Here is a 25,368-nt window from a genome sequence, read left to right as displayed (position 1 = left end):
GACGCACCTTTGCTCGGTTCGCTGTTGTAGACCCAACGATACGATATTTCGTTTTCATGACAATGACCAATGTAGTCGAAACACCATGAATATCGAACAAATTAACTTGCATGTGGTTATCCGTACATCATAAAGCGAATAGTCTGCTAGCTGTCCTGAATTACATATCATATCGTAACAGCTATTCTAAAATTGTTGGCTCTCGCTCTAACTTTTGCAGTTACATGACTAGTATATTTGCATTTGGAAACCGTTTACCTAGCTTTACCTGATGTAAGATTACGCTAAAATCGATTTCGATAGGCGCATCATTGCAATCTGCTAGGATTGGTTCTCTGTGTTATTTCCTGCTGAATAGTTGAATTGTAGCACTGTAAACTCACAGGCCTCACTGAATAAAACAGAGTTGCCACTTCATGGTGAAGGCCGTTGAACCTAATGATTGCTACCCATGCGCAGAAGTGAGTAATTGGACGACTGGACGTTTAACCCGCTATGGAAACGCTTGCACCGACATGAAATTATGTTAAGGATATGGCACGTTTATGCAGTTCTATCGATTGTCCACGCGGCCAGCAGTGTATCCAGTATCCACAACCGTATTTTACATGCCATGAGCTTATCTTCCCTATTTCCAAAAGAGTGTCGCGTATATGCAATGCAACATTTTATATTCGAAGATAAATACGATAACCTGCATCACTAGCATTTGGCGCAACAACATCGAGCTGTTGAATTGATTCATTGGGAATAGATAAATGGACAAGTGTATCCGAAGTAACTAGACTACAAACACAGGAGGATTTCCACGTATCGAAAACTGAGATAGTGGTCAATTGAGGAAATGTGAATAAATGTATCAAATGTACTATGGAATGGAAGGGTCCGGGGCTGTGTATGGAATTTGGAAATTCCCGTTTCCACATCAAGTCATAGTATGCCCTGTTGCTTGGGACAATCTCTAATGCACTGGGTTGAGATTTGACGCACACAATCGAAATTTCTGTGTCAACTCAATGGAGACGAGGTAACGACATTATAATTAAGCTCTTTTGATCTCATCTGCGATGTGACGGGACAATGGGATATCGTCTTAATGGAAAACGATATCCGGTATTCAATAATATAATTCGGATTATTCCGAGCCATTATGAACGCTGACAGGCAAGTAATATATCATAAAATCCGTTGTTTGCGCTGAATAGATACTTCCACAGACGAACAAAATATTGTCGAAATCATAGTACAAGCTTTTGTTTTCAATGCTACGTATTGATACTACTCTTATCGGTATGAATGTAACCCTTATAATAAGCGGAGGTGGTAAAGGACGTTATGTATTTGTGCTGGATGTTTTGCGGCATATACACCGACACATGATATACACACTAGTACTGGGGCTCCGGAACCGGGATTTCAGGCTATTTCGCTGCTGCCGATCCCGAGATTAATCCAAATGAAATTCCGGGATTTCTAGAAAGCATATACCAAAGATTATCAGCGCCATATCTCGTATTTTGACCATAAAGCAGCGTCAAAATATTGGCTGATTGTCAAAAACAATGAACATTTGTGTGACATCAAAACCAACCAAGGCTAATAATGAACTACTCAATCACTTCCGTCGTAAGCTATGCGGCTCGTACCAAGTTACCGAGAATCGTAGCGTAATAAAGAAGTCGGCGGCTGTCAAACACTTAATTTGAATTTACGAATTGGCTCCCCAGTTTTTGCGCCTCGCGCAATTCACAGTGACTTAATTATTCGATTTCAATTTATTAGAGTCCTTGCAATCTGAGCCCCTACGTCAGGGATATCTAGAACTTCTAGAAGTTTTAGATATCCCTGCCCTACGTACAATTGCGAACCGAAGAAAAAACATTGCGGCCCATGAAGAAATACCAATTTTAAATCATTTGAGTTTCACGAGTGTAGGTTTTTCTGGTACGTTGGGTGATTCCAATATATACTTTTACGATAAATGCAACATGCAACAAGTGGGTAATAACAATCCGAAGACACATCATCATAAATTATGCGCAAAAAATTTTCGAAGGCACCCACTTCATCAGCGCTTACTTAAAATCTGATCACATGTGCTGAGAAAGGATAAATATTTTATAGTAATACATGCAGCAACCAATATATTATCGACTAAATGCATGCACCGAGTAGAAAATATTTCGTGCTCCACGCGACTGCTGGAAGATCAATACCAATAACATTTCATAACATTCGATTCGTAAGAGTACGTGGGCGTCCTGCTTCTACAACTAAAAAGTTTCATGCGCAAGGTATTTCACAAGAATACAGTAAAGGCTAGAAGGGTTGTTCGCGATGTGAAGTCGCCTTGTTGCCAATTTAATATCTATATTACGCATCCATGAGTTCCATTACGACTGTCCGATGAAATGCGGCTGTACCCTGCATACTGCATATAAGTGTCGAAGTGCGGCCGCGAATAGTAAAAGGTTGAAATGATCTAGCTAGGTGAAGACACCATTGATGCACTCATGTTTTTGCTTCAATATTACAAGGAACAAATGTTGCTTGTGTGTATTTTACTACTTTGCCAATCCCGGTAAATTCTGGGATTTCAAATTTGATCTCGAAGTCCCAGCACTAAACAAACACACATACACTATCTGTACATGTGCAATGTGCATATGCAATTATGCATACCATGAGTGCACGGTGTACACTGTACGGTGCACGCTGCACATAGGTGGGTAGGTATTATGGGGAAATGGGGCTTAGCTACTCGGCTTTTTATCCCAGGACGATATCTGACGATATTGTCTCCTGTACTAGCTGTATATATAGTGTACAATGTACTGTACATATGCGCTGGACAAGGAAGGTGCAGATAGCCTTGTAAGGCTTATTAAGTCTTCCACCACCCCTCATGCTATCCCGGAAATGCCGAGCACCAATCGGGAAGCCATACACCAGGTTTACTGAAGGTCTACGGTAGGACCCGGTCGGGGATCGAAACTACGACAGAGTAGAATTAGAAGTAGAAGTAACGTCGCAAATATATATTCGAATAGAAGTAGAAGTAGCGTAATATATAGGGATTATAAGTACAAAATTGTGTAGGTCTAGTTTTGCCTAGGAAACTGTAAACTATCTAGGAAAAGGAGTAGTCTAACATGGCCACCTGAGGAAGAAGTGGAGGTGATCAAAATGTACTTGAAGTAGATGCACATCATTCTGACCACCTATGATAGTAATAAGTCACCGGTGCGTTGTTGCGATCAAGTCAATGCCATCGAGTCTCACGTCATTTCGTTTTGTTGCTAATTATAAGTCAAGTTAAGTCGCTGGAGTGAATCACGTCAAGTCACCTGATATGTTTCTGATGTCAAATCAATTTCAAGTCACCAACTATTTTTAGTTTAAGTCAATGTACGCAGACGAAAACGGGTAACGTTAGCTTGTGTTAGGCTCAGGCTTAAACATTATGTACAGGAGTAGTCTACATATTTACAGAGACACATGCACATGCACGATTACCGTTCCCAGTTAACTGCTCTGGAATGTATGTATCGAAAATTGAAAATTGAAAGTGTCCTCGGAGGACGCCTAAATGTCCTCTTTCTTGGTAATTTGTCCTATTTTTCTCTGAATGACACGAAAAATGCGATCCCGACGCAGCGGACGTCGGAGTTTCGTAAAAAATCGGGAACCGAGTCAAAGTGATGATCTTTTTTCGGTCGAATTTTATCTTAAATCATCAGTTTTATTGGAGCTTTCAGAATTTATTAAAAGAATCCTTTTCTTAGGATCTCAAAATATGGTAACCCTATTTTAAAGAGAATATAGCAGTTTTGGGTAGTGGGGAGTGAAGACTCGGAATAAATCTGAAGTGGGGATTGAAGACAAAAAAGGTTGGGAACCACTGATCAATAGACTATCCTATAGTTATATTTCTCTGCCAGATAATATGACAAATGGTGTACTGGTATATGAGCTAGAGAGCTACGTTGCCTCTGCATTTGTGTTGATATTGTATTCATCGAGATTTTTTAGGGCAATTATTTCTTGACATTGCAAAAAGGTCAAAATTTTGTCCAAATTATAGCGTAAGGTCAAAACAATTGTCAAAATTGTTTAGAAAGTCTAAATTATTTTGCAAATTGCATTTCGTTGGTATCGCAGAGGTTGCGTTGTCGGTGAACTTATCACTTGTAATTTTACGCCTTGCAAACTACTCTATAGTCTTACTGTCTTACTGTTGTAGATGGCCCATTGCCTACCCATCGTGAATCATAAACCTTCGGATGAAACAAATAAGTTGATATGGCATGATGATCATTACGCCTAAACCGAGTGAAATTTTCAGTAGGTCTGCAGTTTTTACAAGTTGACGCCGATATCTCAAATCTGAATACGAATATAACTTGACTGTGTGATAGAAATTGGTTCTTATAACACAGTGGTTTTCAACGTATGGGTGGATCGCGAGATGTCAACAAAATTCAGATTTGGGTTGCGACCTAGAAAGACAACATTGTCGGTATGAAGCAACAGATCTATTACTAGCATTCTGGCAGTATATACACTGAACTTCCATGCTGCCAGCAAACAACTACTGCTGTTGAACGTTTTTTCTCTCTTCTGGCCAAGGTATACTTCGAACGGACAGACAATTTCCACCAGAAATATATTACAATTCTTTCGTTTTGCGCAATAATGGCTAATTTAAATACTTGAGCGCAACATTTTGTCAAAATGTAGTGTTTAGTGTAAAACAATGCCGAAATTTTGATTTTTAGTGCAATATCGTCCGTTTTTTAGGTAAAGAATAATCGACCTAACAACATTGTTCGGTTAGATCGCGGAATGCATTGTATCGTATTAATGCGGCACAGCTTATAGCCTCCTTGTGCCTCCACGACACAAATCTCATAATGTCTAGGGACTTTGATTTCTTATATTACAATATCGGGAACGTCTTTTAACCCCTCTCGCCGTCGTTAAACAGTCTCTCTCACTCCATGCATCCCGATCGTATATTCATTGCTGACGACTTGTAGTACGGATCTCTGTTTCCGTCTGGGCTTTTCAACGCACTGCGGTCAGCGGAGGCGACGAGGAGCCCAGATAGACCTCCGACAAGTAGAAGATGGTCAGAACTGGGGTTCGAATCCACTTCCATTGGTGCTGCGGCTGCATTGTGTTTAACCAACTGCGCCGCATGCATGTAGTGAATTGCCTTGTTAACTACCCTATGATTAAGGGCTGAATATTCTCGTTAATTGGTAAACACATCGTTCACAATTCATGGTAATTGAATATTTATAAATATATCTTAAGAAGGATAAATCGGCATTATTGCTGGGAAATCGATTTTGCATAACATATTTCATTGAAGCAATCTTTCAACGTTTCGACGGGCAGAGATAGCGTACTTCGTAATCGTGACACAGGCCGTTTGCTTGATCTTCGTTGTGACATTCCAAGCCAAACAGGGCGCTGAATCTCTTCAGAACATCATTCGTATCCGTCGCTGATACGTGCGGTGATGCCGCCAATCTCCCGTCAATCCGTGTAGGACGTCTATATGCGGGAAAAACACGAGACAGGTTATTTGTGAAATTTATGAAGCTGTAATACCATCTGTATCTTCGACGATATCGTATCGCGTTGTTATGTCAAGCATTTGATTCGGCTGTCTGACTAATTTATGACCAACAGATACCGAGGATACCGCGCTAGAGTATTGTAGGTGTTGTGGAAATGAAAACTAATGTATACAGAGACAGGGAAATGGGAATACCACGGATTCTCGTGGAGTAGAAACCCATTAGGAAAAAACACCTAATTTACTCTTAGTGTCCAATGTGTGTATATTTGTTTAGTCGCGAGAATATTGAATGCAGCGCGCGGTAAATACATGCTTTGCTTTCGTTTTTAAAAGCGAAAGCTCTTTGTGCTTCATTCATGGATAAACAACATGTACGGGATTTGATTTGTATCAGTTGTATTCAGCATCGGGGGAGTATGCAGTAACGAAATCAGACTCGTACACACACATTTTAAGTGGGTATGTTCTTGAGCCGGTGGACACCATACCAAACAAGTAGGCCTACATAGGCCATCGGTACGGTGTGTTGGAGAGTTTGTCACTAACTAGGTACCTCAACTCTTCCGGAGTACTCAAGCAGGTTTGGCCTACTCTTACCATACTTGCTCAGGTGATTTTTAGAATAATACTTGCACTTATACCTAACATTTTAGGGCAAAACTACTTACTTTTTCCACTTTTAAACTTATAAATCAGTGAGTACTTCAGAGTGTGAAATTGTCATCACAAATGGCAAATATCACGGTAACTGAGTTTATTTTCGAAAATTGCACCTATTAGTATTTTTGCTTTAAGAATTGCAATTTGCAATTTCGGAAGTAGAAACCTCAAATTCACTGCTACAAGTAAATGCGGCCCCTCGACCAAATCTAGTCTGGTGAGTTGTGGATATATTTACTTCATCTTACTTGCAAACTGGTACCCCGAGATGACGAGCTAACGCAACTGACTCGAAATCGCCTCTCCCTACCCCAGTATCGACGTTAATCCAACCCGTCCAATGTTGGTCCGTGTCCAACCTTTCGAGCATCAGCTGCCGCTGAGTCTCGAAAAAGTCTGTGTTTCGAGTGGATTAGACTTATACGGCCGAAGCTTCATATAGGAGCTACTCACCGTCAGGGCATAAAAATCGTACAGCATAATCCGAGCAGGATCCAGACTTTTGATAGTCTCCGAGGCATATTAACCCGCGAGTAGGACTAAAGTGTTCGACAGTATCATTTGCATTCAATCCTATGTTCTGTAAAGAGCATATGCGCTATTGAAAGGAATTACATTAGAATAAGATAATATGCACATTACATAATTGGATAGTGTATGTACAATGTACATGCCATGGGATTGTCAGGAATTCGAGTATTGGCCTGAAAACTGGCAGTGGAAGGAGCTAAAACGAATAATTTGTTCAGGAAAAAGACTTTCGTTGTTGATTAATGAAATCCTAAAATAAATCTCATTCAAAACAGACCCCGGCAACCTACAGAGAAATAGCCGATTGAGATAAGGGTATTCCCCAAATCTCTGGCTATACAAAATCTATTTCCGACTTACCGCTGTAGTTTTAGACTTCATTCATTTGCCAGCCCCGTGTAATGTTTTTGTAGTTGTATAGTACGCGATAAACAAGTCTTATGGATCCTTGGAACTGCGCAGTAATTTTGCGGAATAGTACCGGAATGCAGTGTCGGAGACTGCCGGCTAGTGATTGGTTAAATGGTATTATATTCAAATCTAAGCTACGACCAATGGATGCGAGTAATCATTCGCCCATGAAATTATATTTGAATTACCATAAGGGTATATGAGCAATCAGCAGCAACAAGATAAAAGAAACTTTGCTAACACGAAGCAGCCAATACCTGAGAAAGATGCACGTACCAGTGGTAGTGTTTTCGCTTGGATTGCGATTGGCGATGTGCACATATCTTGCGGATTCTCCGCGACAAGACGGTCCACCGATTCGAAGTCGTTTCCTTTCGATAATCTAGGAGTGTCTCTGTCCATCCACCTCGTCCAAGTATACCCTGCGCACAATACAAATAGTTACACATCTTTTGCATTGTACTTGCACACATGTTTCAGCAACCTTCTACTGATTCCGGCATTGTCGAGAAAGAGATCTCGCCGTTCGGACATAAAAAGCGCACTTTGAGTTTCTGCATGTCGATGTATTCTTTCTATTAAATACATCATGCTACAGTCTGAAATTCTGCGATTAATCGACAGAATACAACCTCGTAACGGAGCGGACCACGGCACAGATGATCAGGGTGGCGTTTCAATTCCAGACCAAGTAAATCTTGCACAGATTGATGTTTATCTTTCGGAAACCATCTTGACCATGACCCCGTTTCTGAATTTCGAATGTGAGTCAGCTTTGTAACGATTGACGCTATTTTCACAACAAATACCTTCGTAACTTGATACGGAATCTTTCCACCGCGTTAAATCCATCGACGGGATATCGTTACAGTTAATTCTGCTGTTATCTGTGACTGATTCCAACAACAGCGAATTTGGCTGAATCATTTTCATATCGGCCAAGTTGTTACATAACAAAGAAGACAGCGTCGCTTTCCTGAGTTCTTGAAGTTGATCTTTCGTAAGATGTGGAAATTGATCGATCATTATCGCGAAGATATTTACTACGAGTGTAACTACCGTAAGAAAAGCTTCCGGGATTTTCGAACCATGACATATCTCCTTTTTTCAAAGCGCGGAATTGCTCTGAGTTCAAACATGCAAATGTAGGACCAACAGCTGCGCCCCGCAACGGTGTCTCTATCAGGCCTCCGACGTATATGTCAATGTCGTCTACATGCCTGAGAGATAGATATATTTATTCTGATCTATAACTTGTTTCCAATGCATTTTATCACATGATCAACTATAGACAGTAGAAGAAAATAGTAGTTGTCACCTATAAATGGAGGAGAGGAGATCAATTTTCTCTTTTGCTATTTCTTCAGATAAATCGTCAAAGTCCATTGCTTTTCGCAAACCACAATAATCTCTATATTGATTGTACCCAGGCAGCCCATGCTCTCTTCCTCTTTGTATGTTAATTGCCAGTAGGTCCAGTCCAGGCCTCGTTTCAGATTCAAACAACATGCTGATTATCAACGCTTTTGTTTTAATAAGTGAAATGACGACATTATAACACTCACGCACTTACCTTCTCAAACCTTCATTCATATCAATGTCCATGTTTTCAGAGGGGTCTGTGAGTAGGCCTCGAATCAAATTGGAATCCTTGATGTCAGACCCATTTAATAAGCGACTGGGGTCGAATAAAGTTTCCTGAATCCCGATGGTATGGCTCACTGGATTGTATTGAGGGTCTAGTTGACTGACATCCGTTTTTACCATTGAATGACCAAATCTATTATGAATACGCGGAATGCTGAACTCCCACGCATAAATTAAAATAAAGCAAATGGATGTTTCCTACCGAAAAGCAGCAGTTGCCCAAACATTGAATATCGAAGCGTCATACGTTCCACCATATCCGTAGTAGAATCCATTTTGTAAAACGTTCATGTCGTATTTACCCATGTTGTCATTCCCAACCAGGAGCGGCAAATATTCCCTGACCATGCAATAGCATTAGCATTAGCAATAGCAAAACTGTATACATGTGAATATTAAATATCATTTCATACCCGTATGTAATCTTCTGAATAATAGCTCCAATGATCTTTCTTGTTTCCCAGAATGTGTCGTTCGCAGACCAATGCGGGTTCAGGGTTTTCAAAGCCCCTGTTATCCTATTGTGTTCTCGCATGAACACCGCATGCATGCATATCAAACCAAGATTCTCGTTGACTCTCATTTCCCCTGGAACACAAAAACGAATCACTGTAATGCAGAATACTCCTTATGAGAGTTATGATTAACCTCATGTGTAACTGTAACCTGTAAATGTCACCTCGCACGTGGTCTGAAATGAGGCATTGAATTGAGGTAAACCTATTTTCACTTTGTAGTTGTTGTGTAGTGGCATAATTCAATAGAACTGTGTGAAATCATGGCCATACCTGCAGCAAAGCATGCGCTCTTATTTGAGTGCATATGTGCCGGGCACGCGAATGACTTGGCTTCTATTTCCGATATCTGACCAAGCAGTGGTAGTGAATTAGTTTTTGCTCCGCCAGGTCCCTTGGCGGCCATTAGTTCGCCGCTATCTGAATTGTAACAATGTCAGAGGCCGTTTTGTTCCTGGTCTCTTTCAATCGTTACCTCTATCCCGAAGCTCTTTCATAAGAAAATCATCACTGCCGTAGACCGTATTGCCATCCCAGAAGGCAGTAATAGTGTTAAATTGTTGTCGTGGACTTCCGGCGAACGAAGTACCGTTGTATGCAGCAGATCTCACGAGAGGTATGCACGATCGCTTGCTTCGAAAAGCGTGGTCGTCTTCCGGCACGTCTATTTTTAGGCACTCCGGGCGTATGCTTTTGCAGTCGCAACTGACCTCTGATTTGTCCGGTTCTGAAAATTACCTAACGTTAGGCTATATGGATATCTTGAATTGCGACGCAATCATACACTTTAGTCCAGTGGTTCCCAACCGGGGGGAATTCCCCCCTTGGTGGATTTTGAAATTATTAGGGAGAAATCTGGCTTGGGCGATGGATCGGAAGGTACACAAGGTTCACAATGTGTGGCGAAATAGCGCAGTGGTAAACTCCACAGCTGCAACACCAATGGGTTGTGGGTTCGAGTCCGACCGAGGTCGACTCCAGAATTCCTACCCAAGTGTTGGGGGTTTATCTAGGATCCTCCTTGCCATCTCATCCGTGTAAGCGGTGTCTTATAAAAGCCTAGAAGTGATCCATGCTATAAGTCGGTCGCTACGGAATGTAATAAAAATGCAGGAAATTGGCCTGGTGTAAATGACCATAGTAGTCAACACACACCACGAACACCTCAAAACAAACCAACTGGGTTCACAAGGTTTTTAGATTATTATGGTAGAACTGTTATGTGGAAACTAATTCTTCATAATTGTATGTTTCTTTGGCGGATTTCCAGCTTGGTGTATGTTTATGCCTTCCGTAGATATATACAAACCCTGATAAAACGAGGCTCGCGAAACGATTTCGTTGGGCCCGCGACCAATGTTCCCTCTTATTTTTGACGAGTCTGCGCACACTCATGAAATGACTGCGCAGACCCTTGGAAAACAGTGCGTAACGACTAAAAAAAGGTCATCACTGCGAATCTTTCGTGCGCAGCGACCGTTTCAGCACTGCGCATTTGCGCACGTGTGCAGCTTAGAGGGAACATTGCTCGCGACAGCCTCCCGATCAAATTGCTACTAAGCAGGAAAAAGTCCAGCCAAATTCAGCACAAGGCCGCTGGTGAAATTGTTGCCCTTTTCAAGTCACCATATCAGCTAATGTGAAAAACATATCAAATTCATCGATTCGACTCAAGGCCATAACAAGCGGACTTAATGATTTATGTTTCGTCATCGGCTATCCGACCGGTAAAAAAACAGGTCAAGTTTAGCTGTACGACTTTACCACAGTGTAGTGCGGTCGCATTCGACATAATTCGGTCATATCTGAATATGATTGTACATAGTAAATGCTCAGTCAACAAATGGTTGTGCGTTAAAAAGCACCTCTTTTAGTCACAGGCAAATTTTTCATAGTGGGGAATTTCAGCTGAAATATCGGCTAAGGGGGTCACGAGACGAAAAAGGTTGGGAACCACTGCTTTAGTCAGTGTCTTTATTTAGAAACTCATGGTAAACTCATCATTATTCGCACTTGCAATCCATGTACCTTGCTCTAATTGAGTGTTCACGGCATCGTGCGCCAGAAACTGTCCTAACTGCGTAAACATATGCGAAAGCGAATTAGAGTTAACGTGTTCCACCCCGACATCTTTCAAAGTGGACGATATCATCCTGCTGTTCGGTAAATCAACGTTGCTCTTTGATTTTCTCGGTGCCTGAAAAGAAATATTATGATATCGCGACTCAGACGAATCATGCACTTATTAGGGCAGTAAGCGAAAGGAATATCATGATTTGCACAAATTTTGATGATTGCGAGCTTTTTAGTTGCTTTTTAGGCTATACAACCACTAAATCTTTGTGAAAAACTTTGTGATTGTGAGCGACATAATAACCAGGATTGCAAACGACATGGATCAAAAACACATGGACACAGCGAAATTTGGAAATTGGTGACTAAAAAAGGTCAAGACATCGCCCTTCAAAATAGACACAAATCTTACAAATATGAACAGCTTATGGTAGCTTATATCACAGTACAAGTATTGTGATTTTGAGGTTCTATCCGATATCTTCAAGTGCAAGTCACATTATTACATCTTCTCTCGTTTAAATCAAATTTACTAAAGAATTCGCCATGACTTGACAGCAAAACATATATATGACTCTTGGAGCGTTTTTGACCCTTCCACACGCCGGTAAGATTTCTGGTGCTTTGAAAAGACAAGTATCATGAGTTCTGAACTTCTCCCGACTGCAGAGGTTTAGCGTCTGAATTTGCGTACAACGCATCTCTGTTATCCAATTTACCCATTTGATATCTGAAATATATTTCCAACCACATTTTTATTCACACATACACAAAAAAAACGAAACTCCTACATTCGCTGATAAACCTATTGGCACTGTTCGATCTACGAGAAAATATATCGTCAGATGTATACCTGAAACCCGTCTCCATAGTCTGGTGGCAAAAGTCTTCGCAGTGGCATAAATGTAGATCCCGATTTTGGATTAGCGTAATTATTACAAGTACCGTCGATGTTTTGGTACCTACACTCAAAACAATTGATATTTAGTCTTTAGAGTTTAGATTATAGAAAAGAAGGATTCATATATATACTTGCTTTTTATGATAAGGACATTTTGTTACAAGTCCATCCTCGCCTTTACTGTGACCGTACATATCATCAGACGATACATCATCTAAACACAGAATAATTATAACTATCGCAGTTCTACAAATTGCAGAAATTCATGCTAATGCAGCAGCCTTAACTATATTCTCACTGCAATTTCTACATACCCGAAGTAAACGGAGTTACTGTCCTCAAAATCATATTGATGATAAACACAATCCGAAACATTTTATCTACAGTCGGTCCTAGATGCTGGAGTGATCGATGTAATTTTTTCCAGGCAGCTGTACAATTGATATAGAGTTGGCGTGAAACGCGATATCACGTCGTGGAAACTTATGATATCGAATAAAGTTACGGTCAGCTATATATGAGATATCGTGTAACAAATACCCTTCTAAATTAACGTATTTGGGACAACATGAGCTATTGAGCATGTTCATAAACTATATCGATGAATCACTGTACTGATCATCTAGAATCAGTCGTAAAATTCTTGCGCTTGATAGTAGGTGGATTCTTCAGCTCGCAATTCACCACGTGACAATCACGTTCTATGATTTATAATGAAATGGATATAGCTTTACAAGAATTTGCGCGTTTAGTATGTTGCAATAATTCAAATTTACCTGTCGTTACATTGCCATCGTAAAACTTACGTGTTTCAAAGTGAGCTGCGCACTTCACGCATTCGTAAGCTCTTTTTTCCTAATATGATAAACGGGCTAACGACTCAAGGTCATACGTGCGCTGAAGTGTTCTTCCTGACTTCGTTCATGGCGCTGCCCTTATTTTGCATTCAATTTTATACATACATCCTTCCTGGTCATGGACTGATTTCGTATAGCCCGAGCCCTGCCAGAACAGATATTTGTCGATCAATTTTGACTGCAGTGTGTTGTTCACGTCGCCGGCGTATGTTTGTAAGCATTTGTCAAGTGTTTATAATGTTGTGGCTAATCAGATAAGGTTGTTTCTTGTACAGTTGCGACTCATTAGATATAAAATTCATTAGGGATTATGCGATTATATTTCATATAGACCTACAGTCTATATGATGCGATTAAGCATTTGACGCTTTACCGTTGACGTAACATAAAATCCACCAGGGTTCTTACACTATTCTTGTTGGTGGCGCTTTCTGAAAAATTACTACCACTTGCGCATCACGAATGAATTAAAATATCAGCAAATTACAGTAAAACTGAAATTCCTAAATCTAAAATAATTTGATGCGAAAATGTGGTTGTTGATTTTGTTAACTTATCGAACTGCGACACAATATTGAATATCGCAATGCGAATCTCGCTATGTCAATTCAATTTGAACACTGTTTTCGTAGTATAAATCAAACTTTACTTGTTTCTATTATCCCCTTACGAATTACACGGTCTGTGATTTTGAATGTGATCCTAATTTTGTCTTTGTAAATAAACTCTCATTTTCTCATTACGTAATATTAACACACTCAATACGCCGTAGAATGCAGTTTAAACTTTTGGGTCGGCCCGCCACAATATTTTCTGATCCTTATTTAGCCCCGTTTGAAAAAAAAAGTTGCCCGCAAATGGTATTGAATTGAGTAGACCGTCGTAATAAAAACGATGGTCAATCACCAATACAACAAACGATTTCACAATATGTAAGCTAGATAAGCACATCAGTTACGTGAATATGTTATATTTTAATGCCGGGTTCACAACATTACCTGCGAAATTTTATTAGGTTACATTGAATTCTTCACGATACCAATTTAAGATCTCTGCTGCCTTATGTGTATAAACCTGATTATATGATTGGTACAAGCAATTAAGGAAACGACACGTCGCAAGAACCTTATGCTATATAATTATATTATCATCACAACAAATTATATGACATATTACACCAAAATACTTCCTTTCGCAAATAACCCGAACTTACGTGATTGTATTATTTCAAGTAACTGGTAAAGGTCTCACAGCCACATATCGAAAAAACGGACTTTGTTCGGCTTTGTTACCGATGACCTTAGCGAGCCGGAATGTGAGGTTTACAATATGTTCGCAAATTTGTTATGTGAAAACCTTTGTCAGCATGCATATACCACGTTCCTATACTCCCACGTACACATCTACAATTAATGCATATACGTGTGCTGTGTGCGCATAAATTTGACAAACTTGACCATTTATTGTGGAATCGCACATCGACACATTACAGCAAACAATATTCAATCGCATTTAATCGCAATCTAAGCCTAAAACCATCATCATCATCATCATGATCTATTACCATCTTATCGTTTCAAGACACCACAAGTATTGCAGTGTCGATAAGCGAAATACATATGTTCGGTTCGGTTTATTAGCGATTTTTGTCAGTTCAATACACCACAAAATTGCGATACAATGAAAATATAGGAAGGTGTCGAAACGACTTGAAGTATAGTCTTTGGAATAAGACACCCACCTTGGCCTAGACCAGGGGTCGGGAACCTTTTTCGCCCGAAGAGCCATATTGGCTTTATATTTTCTATTTGAACTCCCGAAGAACCATACAAGTCAATCGACTGTTACGTCATAAATAAAATTTCGTGACATCATACGAGCACTTATTCAAACTCGGTACATGAGATTTGTCGTGTGCACCATATTTCCGTAATAATCATGCTGGTTGCATTATTTAAGCACCCGAAACTTTAGTGGCCTAGATCTCTTCCAGGTTACGTTTGGCAACTTGAATTTGAGGATTATGAAAAGTAGGTTCCGAGCCGCCAAACCTGAATACGCCATTGCCTTGACCTCTTAAATTGAACAATTAATGCTTATACTGCCACGAGAATAACTATTCTGGCCGTGATGAAAATTGACGAACAAGTTGCTGCAATATTGATAAATTAGGTATAAAAATTTAATGAAAATGGCAAAGAGCCATATCTTATACCGAAAAGAGTCATATATGGCACGCGAGCCATAGGTTGCCGACCACTGGCCGAGGCGATGTAAAGAGGAGGCATGCACACTTAATGAAAAGTAAAAGGATATAGTACAGAAAAAATCAAGCGATAAAAAATAGGGTGGCATGTCTGATAGTGATGCGGTAATCTCAAGTATATAGAGGCTATAGTATTTGAATAGTAGGATATGCTTTATTTCGTCTTGAATGTGAGCAACAGACAATGGACGTGGACACTGTATAATGGACAATGGGCATGCTCGACGACTGTCGGGTAAGCGGCGAGATATTATCCCACAGCCATGTTCTGTCATACGTGATAGAGCGTTGCGTTCTCTTGTAATTCGCGTTGATCACATGCTAATTGAACGACGAGGACACAATCGGGGTTGCAAATCGTGTTGAGGGCATGTTTGAAACAATGTTTGAAACAAGATCCCTTGCTAAAAACCGTGTAATTATGTTGTAATGGCTTAACTATTTATCGAAAGACCATGTAGCATGATGGACTTGATCTTGACCAATACTTGCACTAGAAATAGCTGTAGTATGCGATAATGCCGACGCTATATCATATGTTACATCACACTGGTTCGATCAATAAACCCAGAATCACATATTGAAAGTCGTTAAAAGGCGAAGTGAGTAGTGACATTGAAATTTACGATGGAATTTATGACACTTGAGTAGCTGATTCAAATTAGAGTCGATTTTCAGGCACATTTGGTTGGTCAATATATGCGACTGTATATAGTCACATTCGATAGTTTGCCTCGCATTACCCAAACCAACGAAAAGCATCGGCTTGCGACACCAGTGCATGGAATTAACCTTAGTGCATTTGTGATGCTCTTGCGGTCGCAGAATTACTAAAACTGTGACGCGTTTTGAATATACATTATGTTTGATTCTGCTTGAAACTGTATGTATTCATGCGAATTCGGTGCGACGAAGCATTGGGGTTTCTTATCTTTTAATTTTATCGCAATCTTGTGGTGTTTTATATCAACGAAAATAACAGTAATCAACCGCAATGGAACTAATACCTGAACTTGCCAATTTCCAAGTTTTCATATCCGGTATGGAATATATGGAATATCAACGTCCTATACACTGGATCAATGACATGGAGTGTCTTATGACCATATTATGTTATTGGCGAGAATATCTCAAGTGAGTGGAACGGTTCATTCACAATCACGACTCATTCTCAAACATCAATGTTCATGGTTCATTTATCCGACCAAAAGTTCAAATTAATCCCCCTCGCTTTCTTGGAATTTATAGAATATTCCGTAGTCTGAGGACGTGAGTGTGTTGTGATCAGTGAAATGTGATAGTAGAAAGTTGTACGTTTGGGATCATGGGGGTGAGACAGAGCAACAGTAATTCGACACCGGATAGTCTGTTGCACTGTTCCCGGTATTTGCTCTGATCGACCGGATTCTCCACTAGGATGTGTAATTGTCTATCGTGCGTGACTAAACTATAGGTTAGTACTATAGCTAGTACATCCGCGCGCTCTGTTCAGAGGTCAACAACCAACACCGACTCGAACATGTCCGGATTTAGAGCAATGCGATCTTCCTGGTCGCTTTGACGAAACGATGCAGTCAGTCACGTATAATGATAGAAACTTAATTCCTGTGTAAACCTCCAATTAGGTCATCCGGCACTTCGTATATGATACAAACATATCCATTTACTATGCCATTGCATAGTAATGAATGTGCTAATAATAATAATAACAATAAACTTGAACTCCACCGATACTGAACCCCCTTTTCTGTAAAATTCAAGCTATTGAGCAACTTCACCGAAATCAGGTCAAGAAATGGGTAAGAGCAATGGAGCACTGGGTATATGCCTTCGTTTTAGGTAACACAGAGTTGAATGATGTGTGTTAATCGCGGGATGTGATTTCCGTTCTTTTTGACACGCTGTCTAATTTCTTGACATATGCATATTGCCAATTTTACCAATCTATACCATAGTCGCGATGATTCAGATGTATAGACCCTCTTTCGCCATGCCATATACACGGCTGTCACGTCACCGACACGGATCCATAATCTAAAGACAGCGGAAAATTCTTTATGCTAACATGAATCGCAGTAACATAACAACGCAATTTGGGAAGGAGTTTGCTGACTTATTTGTGTTCGCGTCGGCCGCGTAGCTTGTCATGAGCAGAAATAGACAAAATAAGGAGTTATAGACAAACAATACAGTACGGACAGATCTAATAAACATAGATAATATAGTTTTATAAGACAATCTCCTTTAAAATAACGAGGAATTTTATTTTAGCAGTGGTTATTAACCTTTTATTGTCGTGCAACCGTCGTCTGTCTTATGCAAATATGGACTGTAGGGTAGTGATATACAGCGATAAAGCGACTTTCCTTGAAAATACATCATACTATTTATGTAGAAATTGGGAAAACTTTTATTATTTCAAGGTGCATTCTATATAGCTACATTTTGTGAAATACGCGGTCGTGTCTTGAAAATCCGCTCCATCGATTTGATATGAACGGGTGCCGAAATCCGTTTCCACGACCCCAACAAAACATCTCTAAACTACTATATGTTTAGGCTATTAGCAATTTGGTAATTAAGATGAGTTAGCGCAGTAACATATATCATCTCACATGATGACCATTCTGTTTATGTGAGTCCCGAAGTTTTCGCAGTTATTAAGCGAAACTGCCTCGCGATTTCTCTATTTTGAAAAATTGCGTATTAGGTTATCAACCATTTTGCAAATTAGGAGCTTTCGCAGACCCCATGAAATGCTTCGTGGACCCCGGTTGAGAACCACTGGTCTAGAGCCTTTATTTGTGATAAAGTTATCTGTGTCAAGTTCCATATATCGCAACTACTTCCAGTAAATTCCCCATTTTATGTTCAATTGTCGATTGATCAAAACTGCAAGATATCTTGAGAATAGCCTATACGAGAAATTTACGTCTAACTGTGTTCTTGCACTCCTACGGTAAACGAAAAGTAATATTTGCGGTTCATATATATTTCATATAAGATGAGTCAAACATTTGAAACGTTAATTCTGCGTAAGCTTGTAAGACCATGCAATCACATCACGGATCACAACCCATAAATCACTTTTTCGGATCTTAATTTCACACTCCTTGCGTGCTTTCATTGTCTATATAACACCGTAGCTCATTTGTGGAATAGCGAATGCGTATAGATTTCTATTTCCGCAGGCTTAAGACTGTCAATTTCCGGAACTGCTATCATTATCAAGTTCATGAAATCCAATCTGCGTGCATTCTTGCATCGTGAACACCGTGAGCATTTACGTCAGTAAAATGCGACCGATATCACGGAAAACTCAATATGTACTATTTCTGCAGTTGAAGCAAGTACGAAGCTGCAAATTTACACATATCGATTCAGGAGTGATTTTTACCGGTGTATAAATATTGAATCGACTGTCGTCTTTGCTGCAGAATTCCGATGAAAACGCAAGCAAATCACTTTAACACATAAACATGCATATGCTGCGGTTTCGGGAATTGATCCGTAGTTTTTACAATCACGGCAGGAGGCATAGCAGAGCAACACTATTCAATACGGCATACCCCACATTCGTTATCTTTGTTAAAAAGTCAACAACGGGCATGTTTGTGTTCTGGTTACCGCTCGCAGGTGCTGTTAAGGAAGCCACGAGAGGTCCGTGTCCAATGACGAAATCAGATTAGAATATCGTCAGATAAATCGGTCACTCTTCAGGTTCAGTCTTCATTTACATTTTACACTTTGCCAGGTGTTTATGATGACAGTATAGGCTTAAGCCCGACAATACTCACGCTTATGGTATCTTACTGAAAAGCCACAGTCTATATTGCTAAAGAACTACTTATCAATGGCCACTGGCCAGGTCTAGCTAAAGGTGAAAAATGATGTTATCATTGCGCATATGCGCAACAACCCATTTCACATATGAAACTATAGTTCTATACCTTCTATATATACCTCTTCTGGATTACCACGTCTCTTTGGTATTATCGCAACTACACCAGGATAATTCACGTACTATGTTCTGTCTTCTACTGAAGGTATAGGCGGTAGGCACAGAGTCTTCATTCAATCATTCCACGCCAGACCCGCCCTAGATAATTTCAGTTTTCGTCTTATCAAAGCGAAATTCCGCTTACCGTATCCGAACATCTAATTTGCGAGATGACTCTATGCTCTAATTTTAATTCTAATCTAATTTATGGTATCCTGAAATGCTACGGGAGAACTGTATGGTGCGAATCGAGCCAAACCAGGTGTACCGACATTTGCCATTCACATGCTTATAAGAATGAACTGAGCTTGAGTATTGTTGTATTTTCTTCCAATGTAGAATACAATTCAATTTCCAAGATTTTGCAAATTCAGCAATTCTAATTCTAGTCAAATTTGGAAACGCCGAAAATTATATTGTAGTCCAACTCTGATCCACGCGACATGTTTTATTCCAAAGGTCGGCGATCAGGAAATTGTATAAATACATAACAGCCGGTATAGTAACAGGCAAAATGGGAATGGCATATGAGATTCATGCTTCTGTTGATGGCATCAAAAAGCACGTAGTTTGATGCGCAAATTACCAAACAATGATCATTTAACTACGAATGATAAAAAAATATATCGGAACAGAAATGCGAAAATCTAGGTACAGTGGAACTCTCTACAGAGCAATGGAAATTGAGGAGCAGCATGATAATTCCAAGACAAAACCAGATGGCTTTCGCACGCATTCGTTGTAAACGATGTGCATAGCACATGCCTATCCCACTAGCACATGATAGAGTACGGAAAATTCTGAGGCGTAACAAATGGGACTTAAATGAGTAAAAATAAACGTACTATAGTGGAATGGTACAAAGGAATTGAACTAGCGACGTGAGGAGATTGAGTTACCGGACATATAAACTTGGGTACATAATAATTAAATATAAACGAATATCACTTGCACTGTAAAGTCGAAATTTTGAGGTATAATAGTTTACTCCGTGGAAAGTTGGCAGTTGAAGGAAATGCAGATAAGAGACAATATGCCTCATAATCCTTACAGACAAGCAATGTCGGACATTAGTAAGCAAGTAAAAAATAAACAATTTTTAATATATTTGATTGGCTTTTGATATTGGTCTTGTCCTTTCCCACCCAAAGTCGATTCCGACCATTTGATATAACTCTTCGTTGTACGGTTTGTAATAATCATAAAGTGCCTTTTTAACAGATTTCAAAACGGTGGGATGAACTCGACCTTTGGTCTCGCCAAGGCAATGAGGCACGCCGCTAGCTTCTCTCTTCTTGAGGCAGGGAAATCGCTTTGTAGAGTTGTAATAGAAATGTTCCTCCGTGATCACCGTTCTGATATTCAGGAATTCCTGGAGTTTTTCCAATTCCGAAGCAGGATTTTTAGCCTGAAACGATGTCAAATACGAAACTCTATATCAAATGATCGAGTCATACGTGATTTCTAGATACTTACCAAGTTTTCGCCGCTGATGAAGCAAAATTGCTCGCGCGGGAAGTACTGCAGCCATCTTTTTAAATGATCGCTATACTTTCCGATCACTATGCATGGCTTTGTGTCGTTAATCTTCAATTTCCCAACATCAATGAAGACCGAGTCTTCGAACGAACGCTTATCGCGATGCTGAAATAAAGTATAAATCATTTGTTATTGTATTTTACTCATGGGATAAGTATCGAATGTGTTTTGACTAGGCTGTTTACAACTGAGATAAAAAGTCAAAAAACATTATTTAGCAGTTTCTAAGCTTATTCCAAAGAATTTCAAACTACGAATTCCATATATTCAGCGTTATTAAAACAAAGACGAATGACTTATTCAGCGTGATGCAACTTCGGTACCAATCAACAAACGGAAGATTACAAATAGCTAGGCCAGGATTTTCGATCCGCTCGCTATTAACGATCTGGCTCCAGAAGGTACATACCGTAACAAAAAAGGTTCGAGAATCAATCAGGACTGCAAAATATTACTCTATCATGATCACAGTCTATATATACTCAGACTATACATCGACATTAATGCTACATGCTTATTGCTACATGAAAAAGCAATAAATTGTTTAGTCAAAAAGCTTCCATCACCAGGTTAGTGAAAACAAGGATATAGCCTAAGTGCAGCTTTCTGCTTATCCGATCACACAAGCATGAAATAAGAAAGAAATGCCCAACCTTTTCTCTTGATTGGATGTAATCAGAAATTGCTCTTTCAACTGGATCTTTCAAAACAACAATCAGCTTCATGTTTTTGTCCAGCCGATGAACCCGTTCTGGGGCATTCAAAGTCACCAGGTAACTGGGCGTTTTCTCTATTGTGATCTGCCCGTGAATGGATGTTGGCATCATATTTCTGAAAAACAGTAGTTATGCTTAAATGCGCAACTCTATTATATAGACTCGATGCCAATGTGAATCAGTTTGGACACTCAAATCGATTAATTTATGAGGAGAGTCAAATTATTTGTTGCGGGAGCAAGCAACAAGAGCAGCATTTCATATCACCCGTTCAGCGAAATATAGCGAAGGTTAATGCAGTAGTGAGACCAATTTTGTATCAATCAAACACTGCAAAATTATGGGGTCGATGCTACCCTGAGATCCAAATGATAAATTACTATCTTAAATTCGAAGTCGCAATGGGAATTGCAACTGCATAATAACTATTTGCTAATTTTCAAGCTAATTCAATTTTTGACACATACATATGAACTATATAACCGCACCAGCTCACCTATACCATTCTGGACCACGCCAATAGTTCTTGTCAAAGTAATGGATCTCATGGCCTGCCGCACGAACGTTTGGGTGCACTCTGATAAATTCCAACAAGGCTCTAGTCCCAGACTTCTTTGCGCCAATGATGAGAGCTCTTGGCAGTTTTTTGGTGCCTCGGTGTCTTTCATCTTGCAAAGAGTTGCCCGTGTCCCAAGCAAACCGCGTATTGAGTGGGTTTATAGATGGAGAAGATGAAACATAGCGACTACGGGTTCCTGTCGTAGCTGCCAGAATCATAACACCAATCACAATGACAACGACCACGGATACTAGACTCCGTCTCGATCTACATTGTCCCTTCGTCCTCTGGTCCCATTGATTATAGTCAAGAATGGTCCAGGTCCGCATGGCGCATCGTTCTAGTTTTCAATAATCTACGCCGCTATAGCTATGTGAAACAAACAGGCCAATAAGGATGCACAGAACATCTGGCGGTCCAAAAACATGCTACACAGCTAGAAGTGCTAGGACTATTTGTATATAACAACAGCGATAAGCTTTGCCTACTAGAGGTGGAGAACGATAGAAAATTTTCTGCTTTTACAAATTAGATTAGAGTAAGTATTACTGAATTCACAAAAACTTGGAGAAGGAAATAAAGGCCGAAATAAATACAACAAAAATCAAGTTTGGTTCATATCAAATCAGAGATTATTCTCATAAGCATGAAAATGGAGAAAAAAATCTGTGCACCATGCTTGGCTTGTTTCACACCATACAGTTCTCAGCCTGCAATATTATCAGGAAAACCAGAAATGAGATAAGAATCAAAATTAGAGCAAGGGAACATTATACAAATCACATTAGAATACCGGCATTTCGCTGTAACTAGTCGAACTAGTCAACAGTAATTATCTAGTAGCTTAAGTCTGGTGCCTACAATAACTTTTCTCTCTCACTATGTCTATATATTTTACACTTTACAGCAGAGGGGCAAATAACATCTATCGAATCATCCTAATTTACGATGGTAAACTACTCGGAGAAGTGGCGCGTTTTTCAAACCTGAGCAAGCTAAATGTGGATTGTTCCACGAGCATCCGATATACTTAACCCTCTGCGGCGACCAGTGACTCTAAGGTTGCCATTTTCTCTTCGCGTTACCCTCATTGAGTTCGGTGACCGTCTGCGACAGCTATCTTTATAATGGCTATGACAGCAGCACCATAGTAATTATATATAAAACTAAAGCGAGAGACCAGAGAAAGGAGAGTGATCCGACGACTATGTATTGTATACAAAGTACCGTTTTTGTCTAAGTGCAACGCTCTCATATTAGGCTATGTTTATTACCAATATAATAGCCAATTTCCAAGTGACATAATATAGAGCACCTCCAACCCGCCCAAGCATGGAATATCAGCAATTGCATGCCGTCTACCTCGCAATGTATTTACTAATATAACTATAACGCTAACTAACACTAACAGCAGCATTCGCACAGAGGCACACATGTTACACCATAGTGTCCTATATGGTGTCGACACAAGCAAATCGCACGGTTCAATGAAATTGTATCACGTCACAGTTTCCATTTGGCTACAGGCAATTTGACGGTGATTTTTGACCGACTTGCCGAGCATCAAATTTGATAAAACGGGTAACAATCGAAAGCTGCTGCCGTACTGATTACGAAAATATAAATTTTATTCCGCTCGCGGCCCTGGAACCCCCACAATCAGCCTCTAATTTTTCATTGTTATGGAGATTGCCATTGGGACGCAACAATGCTGTCTAGCGAAACGAGACAGGTGCTCGAGAAGAAGGGAGCCAGACAGTATTGTTGCGTCTGTCGTTTCGCCAGACAGCATTGTTGCGTCCCAATGCCAATCTCCATAACAATGAAAAATTAGAGGCTGATTGTGGGGGTTCCAGGGCCGCGAGCGGAATAAAATTTATATTTTCGTAATCAGTACGGCGGCAGCTTTCGATTGATACCCGTTTTATCAAATTTGATGCTCGGCAAGTCGGTCAAAAATCACCGTCAAATTGCCTGTAGCCAAATGGAAACTGTGACGTGATACAATTTCATTGAACCGTGCGATTTGCTTGTGTCGACACCATATAGGACACTATGGTTACACAGAGAAAACGAGACAACCGTTGTTGGTGATTGAGCCGTGGATGATTGACGGGCCACTCACTGGCCGTTGTATCTTGTTTGTTTCGTGAAGTTTCAACTGACTGTGGAGCGTACCACTACGCTAGATCTTCAACTCAACTTTTTATGTAATATTTATAGGCATGATACGGTAGCTTCTTCTGAATTAGCTCAGTGATTAGCACATCGGTTGTTTCCAACTGCGCCGCTAGTGAATACTACATTGTTTACAAACTGCAGCTGTGGTTTGTTATGCATTTTGATAATGAATGAATGAATGATGTAAATATATTGAGCCCCAACGCTTTTCGCGCTGAGACTGTTTAGTGGCAATCGTCAGCAAATTAGGAATTTTAAAAATTGAGTATAACTACGAACATCACATACAACATGTTTTAGCATTATAGAAACATATACATTGTATACCACTTTAATAAATAATTAAATAATTGGTCACCGTAAATACTATTTTATTCATAATCCAAATTTTTCGACGACAATAACTCCGCTTCCACTGGTTGGAATTGAACCAAATTTGGTGAACATCGTTTCTATAGACAACCTAACACTTTCATGGGGTGAACAGAAAATTATCAAATTTTTTGTTATTTATTTTTATATAATAAATAGAAACTTTCTTCTCCTGTAGCAATGCGGCCACTGGTTAGAATTGAATCAAATTTGGTGTGCAGGCTTAAATTAGGTAACCTAGCAATTTTATCAAGTAGCCAGTACGATTTGATAAAAAAAGTCATTTTTGAAGAGCACTACTGGACATATCAGTATCGAAGGCTTTCAGCCAACACGCGTCGATCCTTTGGAGTTGGGATCAAGGTTTCATAGCTGAGAACCCTCTGCGAGCTCATTCGTGAAGTCGCATGGTATTGATGACGGATATTTTTTTACCTTGGTATGTCCTGAACCGGCGACAGCTGGCACCGAAATGCAAGTCGTGCTGGTCGCACAATGCACACCGCTAGTGTGAAGAATCAGGCGTGTTTTTTATTGAGGAGCGCGTGAA

The 25,368-nt window shown here is 39.9% G+C and overlaps 2 protein-coding genes across 4 annotated transcripts; both read right to left on the bottom strand.

The window, feature by feature from the left end:
- Positions 1-5,283: 5,283 nt before the first annotated feature.
- Positions 5,284-13,355, bottom strand: LOC145457977 (lactoperoxidase-like). Of its 2 annotated transcripts, XM_080336262.1 has the most exons (19): positions 13,135-13,355; positions 12,643-12,759; positions 12,464-12,542; positions 12,281-12,389; positions 11,383-11,551; positions 9,830-10,081; positions 9,628-9,774; positions 9,253-9,427; positions 9,042-9,179; positions 8,766-8,972; positions 8,511-8,702; positions 8,252-8,412; positions 8,002-8,187; positions 7,825-7,943; positions 7,677-7,767; positions 7,469-7,614; positions 6,704-6,830; positions 6,499-6,646; positions 5,284-5,562 (listed from the first exon to the last, which is right to left on the bottom strand). In XM_080336262.1, the coding sequence occupies exons 2-19, from the start codon at positions 12,701-12,703 to the stop codon at positions 5,385-5,387; spliced, it is 2,685 nt and encodes an 894-aa protein (XP_080192388.1). In that variant the 5' UTR covers positions 12,704-12,759; positions 13,135-13,355; the 3' UTR covers positions 5,284-5,384. The 2 variants fall into 2 exon arrangements, with proteins under 2 accessions (XP_080192388.1, XP_080192387.1); XM_080336261.1 differs by lacking the exon at positions 13,135-13,355 and having other exon boundaries at positions 12,643-12,836.
- A 6,524-nt stretch (positions 13,356-19,879) lies between these two features.
- LOC145457979 (heparan sulfate glucosamine 3-O-sulfotransferase 3A1-like) lies at positions 19,880-23,626 on the bottom strand. Of its 2 annotated transcripts, none has more exons than XM_080336265.1 (4): positions 22,203-23,626; positions 21,644-21,821; positions 20,928-21,095; positions 19,880-20,859 (listed from the first exon to the last, which is right to left on the bottom strand). In XM_080336265.1, the coding sequence occupies exons 1-4, from the start codon at positions 22,592-22,594 to the stop codon at positions 20,551-20,553; spliced, it is 1,047 nt and encodes a 348-aa protein (XP_080192391.1). In that variant the 5' UTR covers positions 22,595-23,626; the 3' UTR covers positions 19,880-20,550. The 2 variants fall into 2 exon arrangements, with proteins under 2 accessions (XP_080192391.1, XP_080192392.1); XM_080336266.1 differs by having other exon boundaries at positions 23,252-23,625.
- Between the last annotated feature and the right edge of the window lie 1,742 nt (positions 23,627-25,368).

Source organism: Botryllus schlosseri, chromosome 15 (genome assembly GCF_051294905.1).
Source record: "Botryllus schlosseri isolate E-star chromosome 15, Bs_hap1, whole genome shotgun sequence".
Lineage (NCBI taxonomy): Eukaryota > Metazoa > Chordata > Ascidiacea > Stolidobranchia > Styelidae > Botryllus > Botryllus schlosseri.
This window is presented reverse-complemented; position numbering and strand designations above follow the sequence as displayed.